General features: G+C 47.7%; 1 protein-coding gene across 1 annotated transcript in view; it reads left to right on the top strand.

Annotated features, from left to right (window-relative positions):
- The window catches only part of Zbtb8a (zinc finger and BTB domain containing 8A), an 18,702-nt gene extending 2,231 nt beyond the window's left edge, over positions 1-16,471 (top strand). Inside the window, exons 2-4 of the mRNA XM_055611370.1 lie at positions 9,516-10,300; positions 12,106-12,275; positions 15,873-16,471. Of these exons, the coding sequence (XP_055467345.1) occupies positions 9,517-10,300; positions 12,106-12,275; positions 15,873-16,205 (1,287 nt within the window). The 5' untranslated portion in view covers position 9,516 and the 3' untranslated portion in view covers positions 16,206-16,471. The remainder of the gene's footprint in view (positions 1-9,515; positions 10,301-12,105; positions 12,276-15,872) is intronic.
- The last annotated feature ends 133 nt before the right edge of the window (positions 16,472-16,604 follow it).

The following is a 16,604-nucleotide window of genomic DNA, read 5'->3' as shown; positions in this document are numbered from 1 at the left end:
GATAGATAGATAGATAGATAGATAGATAGATAGATAGATAGATAGATAATACAGAGTGGGTACAGAGACAGTACACACACACACACACACACACACACACACATATATATATATATATATGTACCTACGTGGATGGGTGGGTGGAAAGAAGATAGACAGAAGATTGGCATTAAACAGGCAGGCTTAGCAGTGCTGTGTGGTGGTGCTCGGCAATCCACTACATCAAGAGTGTGGCTTCTGGGAAGGGTAAGCCCATGATCTCATTAAGGGGATAATTATTCCCCCCATCTGTTTAGCTAGTCTTCAGGTGAATCTGCTTTCCTGAGGAAATGATCTCCTCCCCAGGTAATGAGTAGTCTAGCGGATTAACTCAGGGTAAGAGGCAATAGTGCACAATATTCCAATCTTCAGAGCAGATGAGACTGTCGTATTTCCACCAAGGCCACTCAGATCCCGTTCTTTTGACTCAGAGCAAATAGTTTTTCTTTTAGTGGGCCTCAAAAAAAAAAAAAAATGACAGCCCTATTTTTTTTAATAGTGTATTTTAAATCCTAAGTAGGGACAAAACTGGTGATTCCCTTTGTCACATTTCCAGGGGTCCAAGGTGACCATAAGGGAGAAGGCTATCCCAGGGCCTTCTGGTCAGGGCAGAACCAAGGGCGCTTTAGACTTCTCCAGTCCCTAAAATGCCTAACACACTTTTATGTCTCATTCTCATCAGGACTGTATATGCACGCTATCACTTTAGGACTTATGTAGGGGGTCAGAGCTTACGTCCTCATTCTGGGGTGGTGGATACGTCACACACTAGCTGTCTCCCAAACCCCCAACTTCCTGCCAGGTTTGTTTTCTTTATTTTTATTTTACACGTGTCGGTGTTTTGCCTGCATGTCTGTCTGTATGAGGGTATAGGATTTCCTAGAACTAGAGTTACAGACAGCTGTGATCTGTCATGTGGGTGCTGGGAATTGAACCTGGGTTCCCTGGAAGAGCAGCCAGTGCTCTTAACCTCTGAGCCATCTCTCCAGTCCCCACTTGTCAGATTTTTAATATAATTTTTTTGGGGGCGGGGAGAGGCTGGAGAGATGGCTTAGTGGTTAAGAAAACTGGCAGTTCTTCCAAAGGTCCTGAGTTCAATTCCCACAAACCACATGGTGGCTCCCAACCATCTGTAATGAGATCTGGTGCCCTCTTCTCATGTGCAGGCAGAATACTATAGAAATAATAAATAAATCTTTAATATATATGATATTTTTTTTGAGAATTCCATGTATGTGTATGAGGTATTGAGATCGTATCACTACCGACTCCCCATCTCTAACTTCTCCGGCATGTCCCCCTCCCAAGTTCATGTCCTCCTTCTCCCCCTCCATGTCTTCTTCATAACCCACTGGGTCCAGTAGGGTTGTCCATGTGCACCCGCCTGTGAGGGCACTCATCAGATAGTGGACAACCAATTGGTGGCCAAAACTACAAAGAAAAACCAGCTCTCCCTCCCCCACCAGCCCTCATCAACTGTCGGGGACTCCTCAGCTAACACTGGGCCTCAGGAGCCTCTCATCCATGCTTGAATTTGACCGGCCTGGTTCTGCGCTTTTCATGAACTCGCAGCTGCTGTGAGTTCCTGTATACAGCAGCCGTTGCATGTCCAAAGGACAGCATTTTGGCTCACTCTTCCCCATGTGCTTGCTCTTACACTTGTCTCTCCCCTTTTTCCTGAGCCTTGAGGTAGGGTTGGTTAGATGTCCCGTCGTCGAGGGCTGAGTATTCATAATCACTTCCTCTCGGCACTTTGATACTTATTAGTCTCTGCATTAACTGTTGCCCTCTGAAAAAAGTTCTCCTTGCTGGGTGTGGTGATGGCACACACTTTTAATCCTAGCCCTTGGAGGCAGAGGCAGGCGGCTCTCTGTGAGTTCAAGAACGGGCAGCGCTAGAGAAACCCTGTCTTAAAAAAACAAAAATACGGGTTGGAGAGATGGCTCAGAGGTCAAGAACACTGGCTGTTCTTCCAAATGTCCTGAGTTCAATTCCCAGCAACCCCATGGTGGCTCACAACCATAGTGAGATCTGGTGTGCAGACAGAATGTTGTATAAACAATAAATAAATCTAAAATGAAAAATGGATGAATAACAAGAATAGGGAGGGAGAGGAAGTACGAAATGAGCAGACAGATCTGGCTAGAACCAGGTCCCAAAGGATGCTGAGTCCTGCAGGCACACCTAGGAGAACTCATCCAGGTTAAGTTATTTGATGTGCAGAAGACCCAGCCTAAAGGAGGAGGAGGCATCGTTCTCCTGGCTTGGGTCCTGGCCAGGAAGAGGAAGGGGTTAGCTGAGCAGGAGCATCCCTGGTTCTCTGTCTTCTTCCCTGTAGATACGATGATCAGCTGCCTCAAGCTCCCATGCCAGGATGTCCTCACCATGATGAGCTGGACCCTCAAGCTATGGGCAAAATAAACTCTCTTGCTTAAGCTGCTTATGTCAGTATCGTCACCATCATCATCATTTATCTATTTATCTATTTATCTATTTATCTATTTATCTATTTATCTATTTATTTATTTATTTATTTATTTATTTATTTATTTATTTATTATTTAGTTTTTCCAAGACAGGGTTTCTCTGTGTAGCCCTGACTGTCCTGGAACTCACTCTGTAGTCCAGGCTGGCCTCGAACTCATAGATCCACCTGCCTCTGCCAGGATCAAAGGTGTGTGCTACCACCACCTGGCTTGGCAGTCTATTTTGTCACAGCAACAGGAACTATAACTCCAGTATGAGTTCCTTTCTGAAAACATTTTTAATTATATAGATATGTATATACGGGGGGAGGTGACCGCACATGCACGTGAGCACAGTGCTTGCAGAGGCCAGAAGAGGGCGCTGGATCCCCTGAGCTCGAGTTGCAGGTGGACATGAGCTGCCTGATGTGGGTCCCGGGACCTGAATGACACTGGGGAGCCATCTCTGCCTCCCTGTGATCTTCCTTCTGTAGTGACATGGAAAGTAAATAATCGGATCATTCCAGAGAACACTGAAGCATTTTAAGAAGGAGAGGAAGAGGCAGCAGGGTCTCTCTTAAGTTTGAGGCCAGCCTGATCTCCATAAAGAGTTCCAGGCCACCCACGACTACATGGTGAGTGGGCTGGAGAGATGGTTCAGAGGTTAAGAGCACTGGCTGCTCTTCCAAGGGTCCTGAGTTCTAATTCCCAGTTCCCACTCCGTGGTTCGCAACCATCGGTAAGAGGATCTGATGCCCTCTTCTGTCTTAGGCATGCATGCAAATAAAACACTCCTATGTATAAATAAATCTTAAAAAAAAAACCCCAAAACTATATAGGGAGACTCTGTCTCAAAATAGCAGTAACTCAATACTGGGGAAAGTGATTAAGAATCTACACTTAGGAATTTAGGCTGGACATTTGAAAGTTCCCCATGGAGTTGGGTCAGGCAATCATAGGGAATGATTTAGTGGCCCGGGACTCCACTAAACACATGGTTGGGACTAAACACACCCTCTCCTAACACTGCACCTGGTAACCTAGGACCTTTACCCTGCATTGAGCTGCACGTACACCCCGACTTTAAGCACTAGACAATTACGTCAATCTGACAATCGGGTACAAGCTCTCATGGGTAATAGGACATTGCTCTGCCAGCGATGCAAGTCTCCCAGGCTAGCTCACAATATGCAAATAAAGGAGCTCCTCCCCCAGAAGGACACAGAAAATTCTTCTTAGTCACAATCCACTTTAATGGGACTAGTCAGTATTTCTAAGGGGTGGGCATTGGTACCTTGAAAGCTAAGATCTCTGTAGAGGCAGGGCACAAAAGTTGTGCAGATTGAATGTAAAAAGTGACTGCAAATTCCACCGCTGCTTTCAGTTTTGCTTTGTGTTTTCCTCGCTCGTTTCCTTGGTGCTGGAGACGGAACCAGGGCTCTTCCCTGGTAATCTGGGCCCCTGAACTAGGTAGCCTCAGCCTTACTCTTTCCTTCCCTCCTTCTGTGTATGTGTATATGTTCCTGTGTGTATATATGTACATGTGTGTGCACATGTGTGTGAAGGCCAGAGGTTGATATAAAATGTTTTCCACAGTCACTTTCCCCAGTATTGACTTACTGTTATTTTAAGACAGTCTCACTATGTAGTCTTTTTGTTTTGTTTGCATGTATGCCTAAGACAGAAGAGGGCATCAGATCCTCTTATCGACGGTCATGAGCCACCACATGGGTCCTGGGAATTGAACCCAGCACCTTTGGAAGGACTGCCAGTGCTCTTAACCTCTGGGCCATCTCTCCAGCCCTGGAACTCTCCTGGCCTGGAACTCTTTACGGAGATCAGGCTGGCCTCGAACTTAGAGAGATCCACCTGCCTCTTCCTTTCAAGCGCTGGGATTAAAGATGTGCACCACTAAGTTTGTCCCCCACCTTATTTTTTGAGACCGAGTCTTGCCAAACCTGGAACTTGAAACTAACAAGCCCCAAGAATGCCCTGTCCTTCCCCTCCAGCACTGGGATTACAGGCATGTCATGCTGCATGACTTTCCCTCCTTCCACCTCTCCCTTCCTCCCTTCCTTCTTCTTCTGTATTCGGTGTTGGAGGCAGACCACAGGGCATGGTGGCCGAGGACTCCACCGCTGAGCTGTAGCCCCTGCCTGTGACTTCAAGACCTGAGAGTCACAGTTTTGGAAAAAAAGATGAGGTCATATATTGCTCAATTCTCTCCCCCCCCCTCTTTCCAGGGCTTTTAGTGCACACCGTATCCTGTTGGCTAACACGCAGTTTTTCAGGGTATCTTCTCTGATGGAGTCATAATGGCAGCTAACTCATTTGGGTTTCTTCCACATTCTGTCAGACATTCTGGCATTTTAACTTATTTGGAAATAATTTACTCCTGAGTCCAAGTTGCAGTCAGGCAGAGAAACACATTTTGCTCCGAGGTGCTCAGGCCTAACACTTTATGTCCAGGATCTGGCAACTGCCTCTGGGGCAATGAATTCATCCTATTTAAACAGTGTATCCCTTAGAGGTCGTTACCAAAAATATTTCTAGGTTTAAGCCAAGGGCATTTAGTGAAATCTGACACTCTCTTTGTTTCCTCCTGTGCTGGAGTAGGATTTATCCCCTTGGAAAAGGTTCTGTGGCCCTGAATATGGTCCATTGGTGCTGGAGTGGTGAGGGGAGTACGGATGAGTGTCTCAGGCCAGGAACCACAAGCTGTTTAAAGGCAAGTTGGGAATGGCAGCCACCCCTTATCTTAGCCTATGGGGCCCGTTCTTACAGAAACCACCACGTTCCGCTCCCCGGCCCCCAAAGGCTTGTTGCCATATCAGAATGCAAAATGCATTCAATCCAACTTCAAAAGTCCTTTTCTTGTTTCAACACTATTTCAAACTCCAAAGTCTTCTGAGACTCAAGGCAATCTCCTAACTGTAACCTCACGTAAAAGCAAAAGGCAAATCACAAACTTCCGACATACAGCTGCACAGAATATAAACGCATTACCGTTCCGAAAGGGAGAACAGGGAGCATAGTGAGGAAATTCTGGACCAGAGCTAGTCTGGAATCCAGCTGGGTTAAACTCCAAATTCTGCACCCCTCTGTCTGATGTCAAAGCGCTCTTCAGACCTCCAACTCCTTTCAGCTTTGTTGACTCTTGGGCTGGTTCCACACCTCATCCACAGCTCTCTTTGGCAGGTCTCCCACGGCTCTGGCATCTCCAACATTTTGGGATCTCCAAGGCAATCCCAGCTTCGCCTTCGCACCTTCATTCCGTGGCCTCTCTGAGCCTCCGTACAGGGACACACCTTGACACACGCCTGACCTCAGCAGCCCTGACTCCACAACCCCTTTCTTAAATCCTTGACTCTAAAGCCAGAACCATGTGGTGAAGCTGCCGAGCTCTGTTGCTTGCTGGGGCTGGAACTTGGCCCCCTTCTCCAGCTTTCTGTTGTCTATGGCTTCCTCTGCTGTTTAAGGTTTCCTTTAATTCCTGTTCACAGGTTGGAACCTTAGCCGGGTGAGGGCTCACCCTGAAGTCCACAACTCCTTTTTTCCACTTAGCAACAGGCTTTTCTTGACACTTTTTATTTCCTTGAACCCTGGACTTATCTCCAGTCTGCTTCCTGGTGCTCCTTTCCTGTGCACACCGTACATTTTGTATTTCTCTTTGTCCAGCTTGCTCTTTCTCACTGTAGATCTGCATAAGAATGTTTATCAAGCATGGCGTGGTGGTGCATGCCTTTAATCCCAGCACTGGAAGGAGGCAGAGGTAGGTGGATCGACATGAGTTCCAGGCCAGCCTGGTCTACAAAGCGAGTCCAGGACAACCAAGGCTGCACAGAGAAACCCTGTCTTGAAAAAATAATAATAATAAAATAAGTGATTCTCATAGGACAACTACCACACAACAACAACCTCACGACAAAGTCAGTGCTAGGCTGTCTTGAAATTTCTACCAACTCCTGTAATCCAAAACTCTTCAGTTTAGCCTCAGGCAGATTTTTAGGACAAGGGCAAAAAAAAAAAATAGTTAAATTCTCTGCCAAAGTGTCACAAAAGTGGTGGCTGAGCCACTTACTAATATTCTTCCCCCCTGAAACATCTTGAGCTGGCCACTATGATTTACATCGCTCTGGGCACCGCTGTCTTCCATGCTCCCACTGGTGCGGCCCATTAAATCCCGCTTAAAGCCTTCAGCTGCTTTAATCCAAAGTCCACAATGTGCCAGCAAGCAGCATGGTCAGGACTGTCACGGCAGCACCCGCCCCCTGGTATCAACTTTTGTCTTAGTCACGGTTCTATTGCTGTGAAGAGACGCCACAACCAAGGCAACTCTTATAAGAGAAATTTAATTAAGGACTTTTCAGTTTTAGGGGTCTAGTCCATTATCTTTGTGGTGGGGAGCACGGTGCTGGAGAAGTAGTTGAGAGCTATGTCCTGATCTGCAAGCAGAGACAGACAGAGAGACAGACAGACAAGGGCCCCGTGTGGGCTTTTGAAACCTTATGACCCAGTCCTCCAAACCCCCCAGTGACACACTTCCTTCAACAAGGCCACACCTCCTAATCTTTCTAATTCTTTTCAAATAGTCCCTGATGACTAAACATCCAAATATATGGGCCTAAGGGGGCCATACTTACTCAAATCACCGCATCCCTGTATCTGAGAAAAAGAGAAGAACTAGACATTGTGCCACCTCCCTATAGCCTAGCGCTTGGGAGGATGAGGCCGAAGGGTCCTGAAATTGAGGCCCACCTGAGCTCTCTGGACCATAGGAGGGGAATGGAAGAGGAGGAATGAGGTGCTACTTTCCCGGTATGTGGGGAACTCAAGGGACTTGAGAGGTACAAGGTTCTCGGATGATCTGAATCTGTTCCGGAGTTCTCATTTCAAGTTCCCAGGTCCTTCTCCTTCACAACAAATTGATGCTTGTTACAGAGGACATTTATTTGGTCAAGGTGTGAAATAACTTCCTTTGTCATTTTGCGATCCATGCATGCTTGGTTATCTGGTCTTCCCTGTCGTGCTCCCCTTCTCCCCACCCCCCACCCCCAAGTCTCCACCTCTGGCTGTATGAGGAAAATCCCTTAGGGTGAGCATTACTTCTCCAGTAGGTCGGGCTAAGAGTCTAAAGAGGCCTGGAGCCTGTCCTTTCCCCGCCCGGAATCCCCATCGTTGCCTCATGGCTGCTGGGGGGAACAGCCTGGCCTTCAGGATGCAGAGGCAGGTACGAGCTCAGCAGCCACCGTGCCACCACGTGGCACTCATCTCCATATTCCACTTTTTCATTGGCACCGAAGTCATAGGTCTATTTCAGCTCAAACAGTTGGCAAGTGAACCCCCAGATTCTATTACGGAGGGTTTATTTCCTGGAACCAAGATGATATACTAACAATCCTATGCAGGAAACAGAAGCCGTTCTGTATATTCCAGACAGATAATTTATTGCAGGGACGTATGAGAGTGTGCAACCCATCAACTCACTATTAATTCTCTCTTGAAACTCTTTTTGTTGTTGTTGTTGTTTTTGGAGACAGGGTTTCTCCGTATAGCGTTGGCTGTCCTGGACTTTGAGGACCAAACTGGTCTTTAACTCACAGAGATTCACCTGCTTCTGCCTTCCCCAGTGCTTAAACCCCAGATTAAAGGTGCGTGCCCAAGAAGATGATTTCCCACTTTACTTTTAATGCTAAGTATCCTCCTGCTTCCCGGTACATAGCTTGTATGTCTATATAGCTTGCACACCAGTGGCAACTCTTACCAACACAGATACCCACTTTCAACTTAACAAACTGCCTGGAGAGCAATTTTCCCTGAAACTTAGACAAACAAACAAAAATCTCCCTGATGGAAAATTAGCTTTAAATATGTTTATTTTAATATTCATTTTATGTAAGCTGGACAGTGGTGGTGCACGGCTTCAATCCCAGCACTCGGGAGGCAGAGGCAGGCAGATCTCTGAGTTTGAAGCCAACCTGGTCTACAGAGCAAGCTCCAGGACAGCCAGGACACGGAGAAAAAGAAAGAAAAAGCTGTTTTAATTGTCTGTGTATCCAAGGGTTTGCAGAATGTATGTGCCGTTCACCATGTGCATGCAGTACTCGAGATGGCCAGAAGGAGGCATCAGAGTCTCCGGAACTGGAGTTACAAATAGTTGCGATCCTCTTTTGAGGAACTGCTATCATTAGGCTGGCCTATAAGCGTGTCTGTGGGACATTTTCTTGATTAATGCTTGATGTAGAAGGGCCCAACCTATTGTGGGCAGTGCTAGTCCCTGGGCAGGTGGTCCTGATGGAAAGCAAAGTCCCTGCTAAGAGAAACTGAGACCATGATGCTAATGAGCATCTGCCGGCGCTCCTCAGGGACCAGCCTGGACTCTCCACCGTCCGTCGTCTTTCAAGTCAAACCTTCTGGTCTTTTGTCCTCTTCTCTGACTTTTTCGTAATTTTATTCCTTCGTCACCGACAGGGAAATACGCAGCATTTTTTTCTGGCGGAAGCAGTTGTTAAACCTGCGTTTCTAAACTTGTAAAGTGGGACTGCCTAGTTCTTGGCCCTGGTGTTTTCTTGTGTTTGTCCTTTGGAGACGTGGTCATGCTGTGTAGCCCGGGGTAGCCTGGAACTCTCTCCTGCCAGTTTTGTTTGTTTGGCTTGGTTTTTTTTTTTTTTTTTTTTTGCAATGCCGGAGATCAATACGGGGCCTTTCCCCATAAGCCAAGGCAGGTACTTTGCCATGTCACTATACCCCTAGCCTTTTCTCTGCTTTTTATTTTGAGACAGTCTTGCGAGTTTTCCAGGCTGGCCTTGAGCCCTCTCAGTAGCTCCAGCAGGCCTTGGGCCTGTGATCCCCCTGCCTCGGCCTTCTGGGCAGCAGGGACACCTGCCATCTTCGGGGCCCTGGGCACTGTGTTTCCTAGTTAGAGTTTAGATGGGGAGCCGAGCCCTCTGGTTCCTGCCTTGGCCGACTGACCCTGGGCTTGGTTCTCGGTCCCTTGCCTCTGCCCCGCAGGATGGAGATCTCCTCCCACCAGGCTCACCTCCTGCAGCAGCTGAACGAGCAGCGCCGGCAGGACGTGTTCTGCGACTGCAGCATCCTCGTGGAGGGGAAGGTCTTCAAAGCGCACCGCAACGTGCTGTTCGCCAGCAGCGGCTACTTCAAAATGCTGCTCTCTCACCACTCCAAGGAGACCAGCCCGCCCACCACCGCCACCTTCCAGGCCTTCTCCCCGGACACCTTCACCGTCATCCTGGACTTCGTCTACTCGGGCAAGCTCTCCCTGACCGGCCAGAACGTGATAGAAGTGATGTCGGCCGCCAGCTTCCTCCAGATGACCGACGTCATCAGCGTGTGTAAGACTTTCATCAAGTCCTCCTTGGACATCAGCGAGAAGGAAAAGGACCGCTACTTCAGCCTCTCAGACAAGGACGCCGGCCCCAACGGGGTGGAGGGCGCCTCTTTTTGCAGCGGGTCTCCCCGTCCTCAGCCCAGCCCAGACCGGGGACCGAGCACAGCGAGCGGGAAGGCGTGGAGCAAGTACGCCTACCACCCGGCCTCCCACCAGCCCCCGGCGCAGCCCGAGCAAAGGAAGGACTCGGTGAAGAAGCCCAGGCATCTGAGGCTGGCGCAGCCTCAGCTTGTTCCTCTCAGGTCCCGCAAAGGAGACGCGCGGACGCCCGACCCCGCCAGCCGTGTTTCCCCGCGTGAAGAGCAAGCACAGGTCGAGGCTGAGGTGGACGCCGCCGCCGCCTTCCAGTACGGCCAGGGCTCCGACGCCACATCCGGGGTCTTTCCAGGTACCACAAAAGAGCCCGAGACCCTCCCGTGTCCCAAGTGCCCTCAATTTTAGATGCCACGGCAGTTAAACCAAGTGACTTCTAAAAGGAGATTTATTTCTACGTGTGTGTGTGTGTGTGTGTGTGTGTGTGTGTGTGTGTGTGTATGTGTGTGTTTGAGCATGTATAGGTGATACCCAGAGAGGCCAGAGAAATGTATTGGCTATCCTGGACCTGGAATTACAGATGGTTGTGAGCAAATGGGGGCTGGGAAGTGTACTGAGGCCCCCCGCCCAGGAGAGCAGCAGTTGCTCTCAGACTGCTGAGCCATCTCTCCGGCCCCTTACATTTTTTTTTAACTCATATTTATTTCATAGAACATGAATTTAAAATGTTTAATTCAAACTATAATGCTGAGTATATTTAATAGAGTACTCCGAACATACACACACATATACACATGTATTACACGCACACGCGCGCACACACACACACACACATCCATTTGAAAAGAAGCAAAAGAAAAAAATGGCCTGAGGGTGCCTTGTGGTGGCGACACAGTTTTGCACGACTTAGCTCTGGATTCTATCCCCACCACCACCACCACCACCACAGAAACATTAGCAAGTGTATATAGAAATCGGGCAAGGCTCTAGAAGATCTGCCTGGGATGGAAGTAAGTTCTTTTACACCGAGGCGTGGTAGCACGTACCTGTGATCCAGCACTAAGGGGGAGGCAGGGTGCTCACGCTGGGTGCTGGGCCAGCCAGACCCTGGCCTGAAGAACAAAACAAGCAGTTGGCGAGAGGAATCAGCAGGTAAAGGCCCTGGCCACCAAGCCTGACGACCTGAATTCAAAGCCTGGGACGGCATGGTGGAAGGAGAGAACCAGATGGGTGCTGTAAGTTTTCCTGACTTCTACACTCTCAGTGTGGCACACGTGTGTACCAACACGGAACATACACGTACCACAAACAAAATATGTAAATAAATATAATCTTTAACAATATCTTTTAAGGGGGCTGGAGAGGGGCTGGAGAGATGGCTCAGAGGTTAAGAGCACTGCTTGCTCTTCCAGAGGTCCTGAGTTCAATTCCCAGCACCCACATGGCAGCTCACAACTATCATTACCGTTATAGGAGATCTGACACCCTCACACAGATATCTATGAAGGCAGAACACCAAAGTAAATAAAATTTAGAAACAAATGAATTGCTTAAGTTGGGCATTGTGGTCTTTAATCCCAGCATTTATGAGGCAGAGGCAGATGGATCTCTGTGAGTTCAAGGCCAGCCTGGTCTACAAATTGAGTCTAGGCCAGCCAGGGCTACACAGAGAAACCCTGTCTCAAAAAAAAAACCAACCAAACAAAAATTAATTGTTTTATTTTTGGCTTCTGTGTATAGTTTTATACTCTCATAATATCTTTTTAAATTTAAAATCTAGGGGCTGGTGAGACGGCTCAGAGGTTAAGAGCAGTGGCTGCTCTTCCAGAGGACCTGGGTTCAATTCCCAGCACCCACATGGCAGCTCACAACTGCTTGTAGCTCCAGTTCCTGGAGATCTGGCACAGTCACAGACATGGCCAGCAAAATGCCAGTGCACATAAAATAAAAAAAATAAATAAGTCCTTAAAAAAAATCTAGTCTGAAAGTCTAAAGCTACCCGCTCCTTGCACTCAAGCTGTGCTTCTGTGCCCAGGATGACTTGACAGTGTGGCTAATTCAAGTCATTTGTCCTCCACCTTCACGAGACTGGATTCCTTACGCCAACAGAATCCTTGCTTGCGATCTCTGCAGTGATTTAACCCAACTGTCTCACGACAGATGATCTTCCCAGGCTGCGATTCAAATGCCCATACTGCACACATGTGGTGAAGCGGAAGGCAGACCTCAAGCGCCACCTGCGCTGCCACACGGGAGAAAGGCCCTACCCGTGCCAAGCCTGTGGGAAACGGTTTAGCAGGCTGGACCATCTGAGTAGCCATTTCCGAACAGTATGTATACAAACTTTTGTCCTCTCGCTTCTTGTGAAATATGTGCCTTTATCTGCTCTCTCTCTCCTTCCCTCATCCCCTCCTCCCCCCCCCGTTTTTTTGCCTTCTGGCACTGGAAGATTGAACACTGCATCATGCAGGCTGGGCAAGCTGCCTCATGCCCAGCCGTGCATCTTAACTGCTTTAATGATCTATACTTGGGATGGGAAGGTGGCTCGCTCACTAGAGTGCTTGCCGCACAAAAAATGAGAGCTTGAGTGTGGACCCCAAGCACCCACCCTAAAAAACAATAACAATCCGGGTGGGGGGGCCCTGCACGTGTAATTACAGCGCTGGGGGGCACAGACAGGGGGCTCCTTGGATCTCCCCGGTCAGCTAGTGTTGCTGACCATTGAGCTCCAGTTTAGTGAGAGACTTTACAACAAGAAAAGAAAAAGGTAGAGGGGCTGAGAAGATGGCTCAGTGGTCAAGAGCACTGGCTGCTCTTCCAGAGGTCCCAGGTTTGCTTCCCAGCACCCACATGGCAGCTCACAATCATCTGTAACTCCAATTACAGGGCCTCTGACACCCTTTTTTTTATGCTGTGGTTACCAGATAGACACATGCTGCACATACATGCAGGCAAAACGCTCATACACACACACAAAATTGAATTGATAAATATTTTTTAAATGAGGAGTACAGTAGAGGAAGACACTGCATGGCAACCTTCACACGTGTGTACATATACGAACACTCACACACACATATGTCGGAATCACCATTTTTATCTAGATGCTCAGCATCTACTATCCACATACGACCACAAATCTAAATTCATGGAAGAAAATCTCTTCGCACAACTCTACCATATTAACAACTCTTGGCCCGGTGAGATGGCGCTCAGTGGGTAAAGCCCTTGCCACCAAATGATCTAAACCTCGTGACCTGAACTTGATTCCCAGAACTCAGAGGAACAACTCTGACCTTCACACATGTGCTGTGGTGCATGTACACACACACACACACACACACACACACACTAATAATAAAGAATTTTTTTAAAAAGAATTATTCCAGAAGTACTACTTTTGCTTTAGACTTACAAAAAGTTACATACAATTGTTATTCTGTGGTTCTGGTAAAGGCACTTCTACCACACTTGACAACTGAGCTCAGTCCAGTGGCTCACGTAGGGGAGAGAGAGAACCAATTCTTGAAAGTCGCCCTCTGACCTTCACATGTGCACGGTAACACACATGTACACACAGGCACATACTAGATAACATGTAAATACAGTCACTAGTCTAGAACTCACAGAGGTCCACCTTACTCTGCCCCTGGTACTAAAGGCATGTGCCAATCACACCTGCATATATATATATATAATTTTAATCTCCTTTGAGATCCTGAGGTAGGAGATACTTTTCAGTGCTAAATCTTTTTATATTTCCACTCTAGCTCATATCACATCTCATAAGTTTTGATATATTTCTCTGCTGGGAGACAAGGTTACCTCATACAAATGTTTTCAGTGTTGGGTCAGAATCGCCATTTATCTAGATAGGCATCATCTACTGATAGCTGAACCGTGCTGAGACCTCCATTGGGGGCTGAGTGTGACCTGGCTCCAGGGCACTTCTTTCCGGTCTGTATCAGCTTCTCCCTAGTCTCCCCAAGGAAAGGGAATAAGAAGGGCACTAGGCCCTCCCAGTCAGGGACTATGAGGAGAGTGCCAAGGAGTTTGCTGTTTGACGCTCAATGCCTCATGCATGGTTTAATAAGGAAAATGATGGACTGGGTGTACTTCATGCCACTAATCCCAGTTCTCATGAGGCTGAGGCAGGAGGATCACCATGAGTTGGAGGCCAGCCTGGTCTAGAGAGTAAGTGCAGGCCAACCCGAACTACAGTGTAAGACCCTGTCTCAAAAAAAGAAAAAAAAAATTACAAAATGGGGCTCAGTTGGTAGAGTTCATACCGTTAGCTGGGCTTGGGCTACAGAGCAAGTTCCAGAACAGCCAGGGCTACACAGAGAAACCCTGTCCTGAACCCCACTCCCACCCCAAATAAAAGAATGCATACGACTCTTACAGGGGATCAGGCAGCTCACAACCATCTGTAATTCCACCTCAAGGGATTTGACCCCCTCTCCTGGTCGTTGTGGACACCCACTCATGTGATATATACTCACAGAGACACGTACGCGTGCACATAAATAAAAACAAATCACATATGTGCAAACAGATATAAAGAGACGTGCCAGCGAGCTGTCTCATCAGGTAAGGGCTGCTAAGCCTGAGGACCTGAGTCCAGCCCTCAGAACCATGTGCTGGAAGGAGGGAACCAATTCCCAAAAGTACCGAACGACCGAGGAAAATTTGGTCAGGTCAGTTCTTATTTCCCCACAGTTCCTGCCAAATACTGTTTATAGCTGTTTTTTTTCTGAGCCAGAGTCAAGTCCGTCTTATTGCTCAATCCCCTAAGTGTGTTTTCGGTCTGGCATAATTTCCCTCCCCCCACACACACACCTCCCTTTCTCCCTAGATTGTTGATGAGACTAAGCCATTTACTTTGCAATATCTCCTCCTGCCTCAGACTTGGCTTGTCTCTGCGTGGTGTCAGTTAGCCCGTCCCTTTAGTGAAGAGCAGCCATCACTCTTAACCTCTGAGCCATCTCTCCAGCCCCAGCACTGGTTTTTTAAACCAGTGTGCATTTAGGCTAGTCAGGTTCCCGTCTGTCTGGACAATCCCCTTATCTCTTCAGTATTTTGACTGACACCTTGAAACAGGTTTATCATGTTTAAATTTGCCCTGAGATACCTGGTTAATAAATGACGAAGATACTGACAGGAATAGGACACAAGCCCTCGCGCTCCCGGTGTGGTCCACTTCCCAGCCAATCTTTTGTCAACAAAAATAGCTATTAATCTTTGTAGACATATTGATAAACTTATATTCCTGGTTATGTTTTTCCTCCTCTAGTAAAATTAAAAAATACATAAAATAAGTTTTGTTTCTTTCTGTTTATGTGTTTAATCTCTAAGTAAGTTAAACTATATAAAGTCCTCAGAGAAAGGGCACTGACGAGACTCAGCAAGCAGTTAAAGGATCTTGCTTCATGAGCTCCAGCTACCTAAGTTCGATTCCCAGATCCCACATCAAGGAGGAAGGAGAGACCTGATGTGGCCAAACTGATGTTTTCTGTCCTCTGTACGATCAGAGCAGCATGCACATGGCCCCCTTTATACTCAATAATAATAACGATGATGATAATAATAGTACTTTGGCTAAAGTCTTTAGAGCAGTACACAGCACATGGTGTTTTACTCTGGGGCAGAATCCACTCCCTATCTTCCATGTCAAATACGGTTGGGTTAATGGATGTGTGGCATTATTAGGTGGGTGGCAGTGGTAAGAAAGCCATTGCAGCCATGGTTTAGAGAAAGCTGGTGTCTGTGTGTCCATGGTGTGCCGTTATCACCGGCTCCTGGGGTCTTTTCTGATCATTGGATGTTAACTTGGGTTTAAACCCGCGGCTTTTGAACATCCTGAAATAGCAAACGGAGCCACTTTGGAAAATTCATTTTCATCCCTACCTACTTAAATCTCTCCCCAGATCCACCAGGCCTGCAAACTAATCTGCAGGAAGTGCAAGCGCCACGTGACTGACATCACGGGGCAAGTGGTGCAGGAAGGAACCAGGCGCTACAGACTGTGCAAGGAGTGCCTCGTGGAAGTGGGGATCGACAGCCTCCCTGTTGACCTGGAGGCCGAGCCGCGTCGTCTGTCCCCCTCCGGTGGAGAAAAGGATTCCCGGTGGCATCCGAGTGAAGAGGAGAGTAGGTCCTACGTGGAGATTGTGGAGGACGGGTCCGCCGATCTGGTCATACGACAGGTTGACGACAGCGAGGAAGAAGAAGAGAAAGAGATAAAGCCCAACATTAGGTAGCCTGGAGCGTGCCCTGCCAGAGCTGGCGTGCCTGTAGTTTACCCGGACCTCTGTGTGGGCGGTGCCCGGTGAACGGGCTCCTCGGACTGACTTAGAAGCCACCTGACGTAACTTGCATGCTTACCGTATCCGTTCTGCACTTTGTGGCTCTACTGGGGAGACCCTGCTTGCGTTGGCATGAGGGAGGATCAGTTACCCTTTCTGTTATTACAGAGATGCCGTTTTCTTTAAGTATTGAGGGGAAAAATCTATTTAGCAAACTTTTTTGAGTAAAATATTTTAAATAAATCTATCACAGAAAGTTAAGACAGTCTTTTTTTTTATTATTACAGCTTTATTTATTCATTTTGTTTCGGAAGGGGTCGTGCATGTGGTAGGGCACCGTGCAAAAGTCAGGAA

Source organism: Psammomys obesus, unplaced genomic scaffold (genome assembly GCF_907164565.1).
Source record: "Psammomys obesus unplaced genomic scaffold, mPsaObe1.curated_primary_1811, whole genome shotgun sequence".
In the NCBI taxonomy this organism is placed as follows: domain Eukaryota; kingdom Metazoa; phylum Chordata; class Mammalia; order Rodentia; family Muridae; genus Psammomys; species Psammomys obesus.
Note: the sequence above shows the minus strand (reverse complement) of the source record. Positions and strands in the feature narration are given on the sequence as shown.